This window comes from Triticum aestivum, chromosome 2A, assembly GCF_018294505.1.
Source record: "Triticum aestivum cultivar Chinese Spring chromosome 2A, IWGSC CS RefSeq v2.1, whole genome shotgun sequence".
NCBI classification, from domain to species: Eukaryota; Viridiplantae; Streptophyta; class Magnoliopsida; order Poales; family Poaceae; genus Triticum; species Triticum aestivum.
The window spans coordinates 422,962,504-422,976,077 of NC_057797.1; the positions used below are offsets into that span (position 1 = coordinate 422,962,504).

At 40.1% G+C, this 13,574-nt stretch overlaps 1 protein-coding gene across 1 annotated transcript; it reads left to right on the top strand.

The window, feature by feature from the left end:
• Positions 1–11,833: 11,833 nt before the first annotated feature.
• Positions 11,834–12,742, top strand: LOC123185354 (uncharacterized). Its single transcript, XM_044597247.1, has 2 exons — positions 11,834–12,157; positions 12,251–12,742. The coding sequence occupies exons 1-2, from the start codon at positions 12,067–12,069 to the stop codon at positions 12,487–12,489; spliced, it is 330 nt and encodes a 109-aa protein (XP_044453182.1). The 5' UTR covers positions 11,834–12,066; the 3' UTR covers positions 12,490–12,742.
• The last annotated feature ends 832 nt before the right edge of the window (positions 12,743–13,574 follow it).

Genomic DNA, 13,574 nt, shown 5'->3' on the forward strand with positions numbered 1-13,574 from the left:
AGTATGAGACTATCCTCAAATTTTATTTGTGAACCACAAGGTATTGGTGACATCTACTGCATCATTTGCAGATTATCCATCACTATTGTGAGGTCTACATCTTGTCACTTTAACAAGATGACTACCTTCAAAGTACTATTTCAAATATTAATATTAGATGTGACTACCTCAAGATATCATAAGGTAATACTGGCATCTACTGCAAATTTTGCAGACTATCCACTGTTAATGTAAGGTCTACATCGTGTCACTTTGATAGATGATTACCTTCAAAGTGATTTCATATATTTAGCATAACATAAGGTAATAGAATTATGAACATCTACTGACAAAAGTCAGACTATGTTTTCTATTACTGCGAGATCTACACCACATCTGGTGACTATCTTCAAAGTGTTATCCTATATAAATTGAGATCTACACATATGAGTATATAGCATCAGCTATCGTAAAAATTTGCTCCCCTGAAGCAATTGTTGTTGTTCACTAAAAAGAAGATATTTACTCTCATAGTAAAAGGTATCCATGCATGAACACTACATGCTGAAATAACATATATTTTTCATGAATATTAGTTAATTAAGCCTCACTTTGCTTGAAAAAGTCATAGAATATTACGCAAGTATTGTCATATCCTGGTAATTACCTTCTATTACATAAGTAAAATACATGGCAATGGAGCGTATGCCACTATTTATAATTATGGTGTCGTCCATCCATCAAGATGGATCCCATAATTTATGGTACCGATTGAGTGTCTCAACATTTCCGCAATGTCCACATCACATTGTGGTTATACTTTCATAGTGACTAAACTAATGTTAAACATGCAACGTCTATGTTTCTGGCGGTGACTCTAAAGTTGCAACCCTCATATGCATTTTATGTGTCACCAACTTCACTTAGTTCTCAAACTAAGTACATAATGGATGAATATTTATTCATCTCGAATGTTTCACTTAAGAGAAACATGCTGCCATGAGCACATCGCGAATGATCACCCATACGTTTTTCAAGACCTCAAGTCTATCGCAGCTCACAATTCTGTTATTTAATCAACTTCAAGTTGAGATCCCATGATCAAATATTTTCATATGTAATCCGGTTGAAAACTCCTTAATACCCTTTACATCCTCATATGATGGTATTATCATTTTTCCATGATGGAGAAACATGGAATTTCTTAAAATCATCAGATTCACCCAACGGGTTCTAACCCATTATTTGTAATTCTTGCTAGTATGAGGACTTCAAAGACAACCGAAGACGGAATTACCTCTTAATAGGGAATAAATCGTTTTCAAACGATCACAAAGACGGACTCTCAAGTTTGTCAAATGTGCGGTTATACAAACATCGCACCTATGATTACCAAACCCTCAAAGCTATGGTCAAACCACACTGCAAATTTATTGAAAAGGAAAATAAGTTCATTGGATTGTTCTCAAATCTTCATCAGAAGGAGAGAACCAAAATCTAGTGCAATAAAAGGATGGTAAATTCCTTTGCAATGATGATATGTTTGTGTAATGAAATTTTCAATAATACTGGAGACCTCATGTAATCTCTTAATTATCCCAAAATTTTATTAGCCTATACTTGTTGTACTACAAGTAGTGCGATGTTCAATATCTTATTTCTCGGACATGATATTCGATAAATTTTGAATGTATGAATCAAGTAATACTCAATATTGTTACGTACACAATAATTTTCTAGATCTTAATATATTAAATATTTGGCTTGGTAGCCTTAACCATCCTGGTTTGGGGATGATTAGAAAATTATTGACAATTCTGTTGGTCACAACTTATCAAGTTACAAATTTTCCCAAATCATCAGATTTTATGTGCACCGCATGTGCCATAGGGGAAATAAGTTTTAAGGCACTCTCACCTTAAAATTCTAAGCAATACACTTATTCTTCCTTGAACACATTCAAAAGATATGTCTGGATTGCTTAACCATTATCTGGGGTAATTTAGATACTTCATGATACTCATATACACATTCATAAAATGTTTTTAAGTGTGTCTCTTATCACACACAAGCATGCATGATCTTACTAAATAAATTACTCAACTTATCAAAGTAGGAGCAAATTCTCCTGAAAACATGATCTATAAACCCATTCGAATGAACAGTGTTGTTGAACTAATTCAATGAGAATTTTTTTGTATTAGGTACTTTATGTGCATACCCAGAATGGTTTAGCTAAATTTCTTATCAAAGAGAGTTAAATGAATTACATGACCACTTTTAAAGAATTGTAAATTTACCAGCCTTTTGCTGGACGCATACGGCCTTACACACCGTAAGTATGATCTAACTCATACCAACTGCATATCATACTACTTTCCCCTTGTAGTAACTATGTGGAAATCAACAAAGTATTTCCCATCTACGATAATTCGGTTACATACCAATATCACCACTCCAGCGTACATCAATGGACACTCACAGAAAATTAGGGATCTTGTGAGGAATAACAATTTATCCGTCAATCAAAATTATTCATAGCATGTATGCTGATTGCATCAGCAATAAGGATATTTTCCGGCATTAGGGGGAGATAAGTACCATAAAGAATGCCGAGAAATAAATTAGAAATGTTATTGACATTCAATCCTTATATCCACGTACTCAAAGAATCTAAACTAGAAGTTTAGAGAATCATATATTTGCAACACATTGCAAATTTGCCACATACATTTACTGATGACAAGGTGTCACTAAATTCTATATTCCTGCAGTAAAGTGTTAGAAAGAGTGGAGGTACCTGATAAACCACTCTTCTCCCAAAATGAGACCAAGAGGGGGAGAAAATCTGACAACACGAGATATAACTTCTCATATGCTTCCGCGGAAACAGAGGAAATCAAAACCTTAACCAGTAAATGTAATTCAACATCAAGTTGAAAGACACCTCACTGGATGCTCATCATCCAAAGCCCGACATAAATGTGCACAAATGTTTTGGTGCCGGGACATCGAAACGCCTTGACTCCATTTGTTATAGGAAATCACAAGGAGTTAAAAAGGAATAAATATATTATCCACAAACTTCAATCATTCCATCAGACTCGTATAAACTAAAGACTACACTTGTCGACATATATTTCTTCTCAAATTGCTAAACCTTTTGGGCCCCGAACCAAAATCCATGGTAGAGTGCCTCTTGCACTCATATTGGTTCACATAAAAGGAAGTAAGTAATGAAGAATAGCACTCGCTCTACAAATGAATAGTATTTACCGCAGTAATACCTACTCCCCATAAGTATCTTCCATATGGAATACTAAAAACTTCTCATTCATAGACAAAGTCAATGAGGTGGTGAGAAAGCAAGGCTTGTAGCAAAAGGGTTCACGCAGAGACCCGACATCGATTATGATGTAACATACCCTCTTGGTATGAGTGGAATTATGTTTCGATACTAAATATCATTGGCAATAATAATAATAATAATAATAATATCCATGCAGTTGATGGATGAAGTGGCTACATACTCATATGAGTCACTCATTTCGGAAATCTCTATTCAAGTCCCTGAAGGGCTTATACTTCCGAATCCAAAAGCAAATCGTAACAAGTTTTGTGTAAAACTTTATAAGTCACTCTTTGACTTGAAATAGTCGGAAATCATATGGTACTACCGACTAAATGAGTTCCTTCTTCAAAAGGAGTACTCAAAGAATGATGATTGCTTATGTGTTAATAAGGGAATCCCAAATTTGATTTCCTTATATCACTTAGTGTATATCAATGACTTCATCATCAATGTCTATACAAGACCTAAACACACAAAAAATCATCTCAAGACGAAAAATTTGGATTAAACCAAATTTAGCTTAAGTTTATAACTTGAGCATTCTCTCAAGCATACATATCAGTCTACATATATCCAAAGCATATATGAGAAGTTCAATATGGATATATCACACCAACAAAACGTATATGGTCGATATGAGGAATATTAAATTATATCTCAAGTTCACAATAAATCTTGGACAATTCCATCAGGAAAATCAAGATTTGACCATGATATGATATATGATATTGGCTCTTTACTTGATCCCAACAAAGCCATATCAATGACTGAATTTGATGTAATAGCCTTCTTATGAAAGTCATCTAAATAGAATTTAACGGCTACTTCCACTTATCATTCTCATAATTGCTTTATATAAAGGCATTGAAAATATGCTTAGCTTAGCAGAATGATTAACCACACTCAAAACCATGTCGTTGAGATTCATCAGAATAAAGTAACTTGATTTATCAAGATGCTACCACTTGTGTTACTCAATACATACAGATTATATGAAGAGCGATATCACAAAGCATATTGCTCGAGATTACTTATCCTGATGAATTATAGAAAAGTGATGAAAAATTTGCAAGTAAAATACTGTGAAAATCCAACAGATTATTCACAATGGCATGATCATGTCAATGAAATTGGTACGAGATATCCTCGAGATTTGCAAACTTCACGGGGAGTAATCTCCCAAACTATAACCTGTTAACAATCATCAAATTACATATATTGTACTCTTTTTCCCTTCATGAGTTTTCCCTCATGGTTTCTCATAAAAGGTTTTTAATGAGACAATATTGATACAAGTGTTCACATATGTCATGTCAGTTTCTCCTTATATTTTTCCCATTGGGTTTTAAAGGAGTTTTCAGTGACATATCAGATCGCACTCTTTTCCTTATGAGTTTTCTCTCAAAGTTTCTCATAATGGTTTTTAATGAGGCAATACCTTTTTAAGATAATATGCAATACTTTCAAGTTTTCCCCATTGGGGTTTTTAAAGGAAAGTATACAAAGCATATTCATTGTTCTCTAAACTCACCAATGATTTTTCTCCTTCTTCAAAGGTTTTTCTCATATGAGTTATCAAGAGACAATAATCATTATATGTTGCATCATTTTCTCCTTATTATTTTTTTCACTGGGTTTAAATGAGTTTTAGCAACATATCTACATTTGGAGGAGACTTTAAAGATTATACAAGCATTTCTGAAGATGAAGATGATGAGCATTCTCAAGGGCGGCCATATATTAGGAAGGAGTCTATCAAGATGATGTAGATTCATCTAGTGAAGCATAGATTAGGGGGAGTGTTAAGGATTAATTAAATCCTAATAATCAATGCTTAGGTCGGTTGTTTAATTTAGCAACCGCGACTATGTAATTATCGCCTCTGTACATGGGTATAAATACCCTATTCTTCAGTCAATGCAGTTACTGTTCATCCATTCGTTCCTCTCTCTCTTTTTCTTCTTTACACAAACTAACTAGCACAGCTTTGGTACAACTTTGTATTTTGTACTAAAGTTGTGACAGTTAATATTGGATCGAAGGGAGTAATAAATATGGTCAAGTCAAAGTTAAACCACATGAAAATATTTAGTTAGATTGACATTATGCCACAAAGGATCTTATTCTCGTTTTTTGCGCATAGAAATTTGAAAAAGAGGTCCTGGTGGATGTTAGAATTTATGTGTTTTTCCTCAAAACTGAGCTAAAAGGAAAAATTGCCTCCAGATTTTCCTTTTACACATTCCTTTAACCAAAACATGAATAGTATTATCATATGAAAAATTCATATTCCTACTATTTTCTCGACTTTTTCCTTGAATCAAAGGAGCCTCAAGTGTGCACGAAGATAGAAGGTGGCAGATTGCAGATTTTTTTAAAAAAACTTGCCCTATTGATCAGTATGTTTTCCATTTTGTACCCTAATTTGAGTATTGAGTTGAATGTGACTGGCGTGGCCCGCTCCTCGTGTTGATTTGGATGTGATGTCTCCGGCGATTGCCGCTACCGCACCTCCTCTAGAGCGCCTCCACCACCACCCTCATCTGAGAAATTGCGATCTTGAAGCCGGGTGTGTAACCTAATTTCCTCCGCAGTCTTAGGCTTCAGTGGCATTTACCATGCGCTTTTGGGATCCGAGACTCTTGAGTACATTGAAAGCTTCGGGTCACTAGTGACGCTTTGAGCTAGTTGCTAACAATCGAATTGATCACTAGCCAGTTAGTTTGAGGTAAACAAGGCTGCCTTGGGAGAAAACATTTTGAGAGGCGCACACAACATGAAAATGCCCATTGTAATGGGGTACAAAGTGGAAAAAAATAATGCTAAATGGGTTATAAAGTGGTCAAGGTTTTGAAATGTGGTTACCTCTTGTCATCTTTGGACACTTAGAGGGTAACAAAGTGGAGTTTACTTGAAGATTTTTTTTAATGGACATGAATATGACAAAGGACTTGCCATATTGTATCTGATACAGCTACCTACGAGATACAACACAGTGATACAAAAATCATCTATTATACGGTTGCCAAGTAGAATCTTGCTTGCCTGTTTCACATCGGTGCCATGATCGCGCCTCTCTGTGAAACCAACACTATAACTAGCTACAATATACTCACCAATTTTTTACCCGAGTTACCCCGAGAGGTCCAAGACATGTGAAATTTCATGGCAGAACAAATGGCATGATTTTGTTTTTCAAATATGGCTTCCCCTATTTCACGTTAGTGACATCATGGAACAAGCAATTTGTTGGGTTTAGGCCCACATCGATTGCTTGAAGTAAGTAGGGCATAAATATGTATGAGGGTACCTACCAGGCTAGATTTTTCTTGGGAGAGGATGTGTGGAAGGAGCCTCTTATAAGCTTGTCTAGCATCCATTGAGCCTAGTTGGTGGGCCGAGACTCCTGTGTAGTTGCCACACGATGCATTTGGGCTAAAAATGCTCGTTGACAGTTATGAGATTGTGTAGAAAGTTGCACCAGAGCCAGTCCCCTTGCAACAAATCATGTTTAACCCGTTGGTGGTCGGTTATGGTTGCTGGGCTAGGAATGCCAGTGTTATCAGGCCCATGCGATCAATGTGTGTGGGGAGCTTGTATTGCTCTCCGGGTAGGCCTAGTTGGTGGATCGAGATGCTCGTGTAGTGAAACTATGGCATATGTGTGTTGAAAGCATTGGTCAACGGACCCCAATACCACACTCAATCAAAAAATAAGAGAGAAAATCACATTCAATACACTATTTGAAAGAACACGATAAAAGGCAGATTCAGTTACCTTTATGGGATGAAAACCCAATGGCACCTCCAATATTTTACAATCAGACATAACATGTTACATGAGCACATGCGAAAGCATCCAAGAAAAAAGAAGAACATAGAGTACACAAGCACCACTCCACCACATAAAAAAAATCAAGGCACATGCATTTACCCTCCAGCCATGTAGCTAAAGAAGTGTGAACAAGGATGGCGACTGTTGGAATCTACTATCTACAGACGTGAAGTTATTGTTGCATTAGGGGGGGCATAGCTATATTGGTACCACCATTGATGGCTTATAGCATACACTCATGGTGAAGACCTTACCTATAATTCAAGAAGGAACAAGCATGAAAAAATAATCACAAAAGGCGACTTGATGACCTTGTGATCAAATAAAGCATAATCATTGCATTTACAAATGGTCTAACACAACACATAAACACCAAAGGTAAAAAGGTTTTGTCATCTCATAGAAAGGAACAAATATACACATAATGTTGCTATAAGGAGACATGGATCACTCGGGTATCGAACACATGCTCCTACAAGTACCAAAACAACCTTGGCAACAACACATGTTTTGCAGACTTGCTAATATCTCTTCACCATATATTGTAGCAAGCATAGCTTGCTGGACTAGTGACCAAATACATGTTACAGTCTAGGGACAAGCTAATTCCGATGGGAACCTCAGGCAAAGATACCCTAACTACTAAAGACACAATGTTGTCCCATTGAACTTTTTTAGACCCACTGAAGATCAAAAAAGTTGCCTCCCATCCAATAGTCTTCCCGAATAAAGAGCAGTATCACAAGATCCCATTGTTATTTCCTCCGGACTAAATCAGCCTCAATAATCTTCAAAATGGGCTATCAGCAAGGTTGATAGGTTTTGCACCAAAGAATTTGTAAAGTGGAAAATATTTAGCTCTAACTATTTGCCACCACATGGTCAAGCGTCCACGCATACGAAACTCACATTAAATTGATGAATAGACCTAAGTACAAGACACCTTTATACTTAGGTTTGCGATCCTTTGTAATCTCATCAAATGATGTCTCTTCTTAGCCCCACCCACTTGTGACAAGAATTTTCTCCTAGAATTTTCGAGGGTCTCTAATATTGTTAGGCATGCAGAATATACCTAGACATAAAGCACATGGGAATACTATACAAACATGACTTAATAAGCACCATCTTACCACCATTAATACAAGGAATTCACTCTCAAAGCCTCTAGCCTATTATATACCTTTTCACATAAAGAGTTCCATCATTTTGCCAAGAACCTATAAAGCTGCTACTAGAGACTAATCTAACAACTGCCACCTCCACCTCCACCTCTGATCTCATGTCCCAGCTGCCGCCACCTCCTACCTCCCCATCCTTTCTTTCCCTCGCTACTTGTAGGGACTAGTGGTTGAGCTAAGCCCTGACAATAGTCGATGAAGGTGGCCGCAGGAAGGTCTCCTCTCCGGTAGCCTTCTATAGTGAGATGCAATGTATGGACATCAACTGAGGTAGAGGGTATGGTTCTGGGGCGATGGCAGTGGGATTTCAAGCCTAGCTAGCGCTTTGTGGTGGCGAGACACTAGTGGCCGTGAACCCATCTGCAGGCACACATGTGGCAGTGGTGGCGCAATGGTCCTGCACTACTAGGAGATTGTCGCGAAGAATCGAAGGGGACTGGATCTTCAAATTCGGCGGCAATGACAAGTATGTTTTGTCGACCAATTGCAAGTACAATGAGGGTTTGCTGGAGCATCTCGAATTGGCATTTCTATAGTACTGGTGACCTTCTTCCCTTGTTGATCCCCGTCGCATGTGCGACGATGATCTTCGTTATCGAAGCCTTTGATCACGAATGACTTTTATCGCGGCTCGACTGCTTGCTTGTGTGTGCATGGTATTTACTTGACTGCATCTCACATCACAACCATACTACGCATATAGCTAATGGGATCATGGAAAGTGGTGGCGGCAACACGTGATTGGCTTTGATTTGTGGTGCTTCTCGAGTACCCGATCTCGAACTTCATGGTGAAAACCCTAGGTCTAACCCTAGTTGGTTATATCCGACAATAATGTTTTTTTTTTGCATTATTGCCTTTTTGAAAGCATTGCTCGGATATGCTCAAACTTGCTCTTCAGGGTGAAAACCTAGAATCTGGCCTTCGTTGATTGAATCCGCCAATGGTGACGCTTGAGCGTCATCCCCTTCCTGAAAGCGTTGATTGTGGAGAACTTTTCCCCTTCTCTTTCTTATGTCAAGAGATGGTTGGTGCACATATGATCGTTGTTGTAGTTTCTCAATCGTTGTTTTGATTGATTTGGGTTATTCTCTTCTCCTTTTTTTCATTAGGCATACTATTGGTTTTGTATGACTTTGCTCTTTGCTCGCGTGTTTCTTTTTGTATGCACGTTCATGTTGGCTGTGTGCATCTTTTTCTGACAACTGGTTGTGTGCATCCTGATTGTGCAGAAACCAGGAATGTGCGCATTGAGTTTGTATCCCCCTAATGTTTCATTTCAAGCCAATAAAATCCACTCTTTATCGATATAAAAAGTTATAAAGCCAGTGTGCCAACAACTCATAAAATTTATCCAAAGCTCACACACACCGTCTCATAGATGTAAAAGAATGGTACGTTTCAGAAATTGCTAATGGTGCTCGAGAGCTTCATGCAGGATGCAGCCCATAATTTGTAATTTTCAAAAAATAAAATTTTAGTTTTATAAAATTCTGAAAAAATACACACGTATGATGTATAATATTCCCTCTGTTCACAAATATTGTAAGGCAACCTCACCATTATGAGGCAATGCAAAAAAAAAAAAAACCCTCACTATTATGAGTCACGTGTGCAGCCAAACCAGCAATCAGGTCGTGCTTTATGATATGGGCCATGCCATCCTGTAACTTTGGAAATGGAGGCCATGTGTGACACGACACGATTGCATGATTGGATCAAGGAAGGGAACAGTACTGCTACTAGTTGGATCATGCAGACTGCCATAATCGGGCACCTGATTTATCTGCAACTCTGGTCATCGCAAGTCGCAACAGGACAAGTAACACCAATCATAGCATGCATGCATGTGATCTTGAACTAAGAGGGTGTTTGGATCACTAGAGACTAGAGACTAGTAGTAGTCACTTTTAGTCAGTAAACCTCCAAACACCCCTGACTAGTGGGTGACTAAAACTAGTTTAGGCCCAGTTCTTTTGGGTAATTCTTCCAGAATTGACCCCCTCCCCAGCTTCTCCCAGAATTGCCACTTGATATTTTTTTACAATTCCTAGCTAATTAGACCTTAACTAGCTAGGAGTTGTAAAAAAAGATGAAGTGGCAATTCTGGGGGAAGCTGGGGAGGGGGTCAATTCTGGGAGAATTGCCCAAAAGAACTGGCCCTTAGTCCCTAGTCACCCCACCCTCAACTTTTACTGACTAGAGACTAGTAGTAGTCACCTTTAGTCAGTAAACCTCCAAACACCCCTGACTTTTACTGACTAAAATCCCGCTCTCTCTCCTCTAATTGGTGTTGCACAAAAGACATTTAATACCGAGACATTTAATGCTGACTAGTAGTAGTCACCTTCCAAACAGGGCCTGACTAAAAACTTTTAGTCTGACTACTACTAGTCACATGACTAGAGAGTATCCAAACACCCTCTAAAACTACCACAGTTATTTTAGATTGGAGGGAGTACTGTAGAAGAAAGGAAATTAAGGAGAGGAGATAGGTCATGAGGAATACATAACTGATTGAGCACTAATCACTCCTGGTGCAGGTGGAGTTAAGAACTATACATCAGTCGATTCGTAGAAGAATAACAAATCCGGCTCTTTTTGTCTGCTGTGTACATTTTTTCATGTGCAGCACGAAGGTCCACGTAACGGTTATTTTTAGTTGGGGACGACAGGTACGTTTTAAGTTTGTGAAACTGGAGGCGGACGCTCTGCCGTTGCTTCAGATAGCTACTAGTCGTGCACAAGATCTAGTTTATTCCGAATTTGTTTCCGCGCACCGTTGAAAAACTCTCCTCCACACTAACACGGCGCCATGCATGTATGGAATCGATCATGCACCCGTCGCCACTGTCCATATCACGGCTGGCAACACTCCGGAAAATATTTGTTTCTTTGTCCATCTTCAGGGTGGCGTGCATGCATGTACTCCCTCGGTAAAGATCTAAACGCTTTTATATTTCTTTACCGTGGGAGTACTACATAATCGTAATATTATCAAGGGGGGCAAATTATCAAAGCGGGAAGACCAACAATTTGTTTCGGAAATCGAATGATCATATGTACTTATGAAGAGTCGTACGGTGGCCGGCCAATCCTAGCGGGAGCGCTAGCTTGCTGGCCTTGGCAGATTTTTACCGGGACACGCGTCGGCCCGTGCGCGTTTTCCTGCAACTGAAAGCGGAACACGTAGGGAGAAAAAACAAAATGGGCATCGAAGAGAGTAGAAATTACTGGAAGAGTAGTAGAGTACGTACAGTGATGTTCAGCTAATCCTAAGCCGCTTGTTCAGACGCGCTGGTGCGCAGTGCGCGGCCAGGGAGACGTACCCAGCGTCGCCGACTGCCATTCGTGCTCCATCCACGTGGTCAATCGCCGGACTCCGGCGCGTCCACGTCAGACGGTCAGGTCAGTGGCAATCGACGCCGTACGTCCGGTAAGACAGTAACTACTACAGCGCAACAGCAAAGAAAGAAATCGGTCGGCCCTTTGCTCTTCCTCTCTCTCACCCAGCTCGCCTATAAAGCAGACCCGGGCGCCACAAACAGAATCAGAGACAGAGAGAGAGAGGGTGTGTGTGCTGGAGCTTGCTTGATTAATTCTTCGGCCGCCCCTCCAAGAGCAGACCAGCTGATCGGCAGAGGCAGAGATTTCTCTCGGCCAGCACTACAATCTTTACACTCCAAGCTAGAGAGCTCGCGCGCTAATTAAGCAAGCAGCATGTCGTACCCCTGCCTTCGCCGCGCCGCCGTGCCGGTAAAGCGGGTCTGGCTCGGCCTCCGCGGGCGCCTCGGCCTCCGTCGATCCACCGGTGAGTCTCATCCTCATCCTTCTCCTACCTCTCCTGTCTCTTATCATCGTGGACGATGGAGCTGACGAGTGGTGCTTCATCCATGAGTTGCAGGTCTTGGCGAGCTTCGCAGGGAGGTCCGAACGTGCGAGTACGACGATGTGCACGTCATGTGGGAGCTGCTCAGCGGCATGGACGGCAGCGCGCCGCGCAAGTACGTGCACGTAGCCGCCACCGCCGCCATGGTTGACGCCGCCGCCCGGAAGAAGCTGAGGGGGAGGAGGCGGGCGAGGAGGGCCGATGCCGAATCCGCCGCGTGGAGCCGCCTCTTCTCCTCCTGCTGCGCCTTCTGATCTCTCGCCTGACGGCCGGGTTTCGAAAGGATGTTTTCGAGATCGATGATTCCTCTCTCTTCGCTCTTGACCGCGTGCAGCTATGATATGAAGCAGCAAACGTGTGCGGAGACGGAGGGAGAAGTGATGACCCAGTGTCGATTCGCGTCTACGTAGTACGGAGTATGTACGTATTGCGAGCTGTAAATACAGGCGGCTCTGCTTCCATTTTGATGTAGTAAACCGATCCATGTAAAAGAGTTTACCATCATCACCACCCAGGGACAGTTTTGTTCGTCTGCTAGCACAATAAGTACATGCTAGTAATTTGCTTGTCCATTTGAAAGTTCGATTGGTATTGTTAAAAAGCAAAAAAACAAAAACAAATCTGCTTATTTCGTATTCTGCGTCGCTTAGTTGCGGGTGCCATCGTAAGAAACAAACGCCTCGTTGACAAATACCATCCGATAATGTATTTTGGATATTTAGCCAGGTGTGAAAATCGATGAAACGGACCCTTTTCTAACACTTCAACACAAAATGATCCGGATCTGAAAATATTTCACAAACTGATCCTTTTTCACATGACGTCCGGGCTGGGTATGTCTGCAGAAAATATAATCTCCATATAGTGTTTTTGGTTCGCTGGTCCTCAAGATTTTTTTTAACCACATGTTAGTACGATAAAATGGGTTAGTTTTTTTTCTCTAGTTACTACATAAACGGTTTAAATTGTACTTCAACTCTTTGTAGCTTTTGTTGCCTCATCTTATTCTACGAGTTGTTTGGTGAAAAAACTATAATATTACCGAACTGAAATAAACCATACATGAACTGAAATTGTCTGGGTTTTTGGATAGGCATCCGGGATGCAACTAGCTAGGATGGGGCGTAGAGCCAATGTCAACCGGAGTGGTGTGTGGATAGCTCGGCACATATGGCTGCAACGCAATAGGAGTTTTTTTATCAATAATTCTCAACACCACAAAGATGGCTAGGCGGGCAACATTAAACTCCCCTTTCAAGACACGAGCATTCAAGCAAAGAGTGTGACGAGTAATTGTATGAACCTTTTGGCGGAGATTCGCTTGAAAGCCACATATGAC

What these genes read in the sequence shown, in the direction of transcription:
- LOC123185354 (XM_044597247.1), top strand. Translation starts at nt 12,067, where the DNA reads ATGTCGTACCCCTGCCTTCGCCGCGCCGCCGTGCCGGTAAAGCGGGTC. An exon ending in CGGCCTCCGTCGATCCACCG is followed by an intron (nt 12,158 to 12,250) that starts GTGAGTCTCATC and finishes CATGAGTTGCAG; the next exon opens with GTCTTGGCGAGCTTCGCAGG.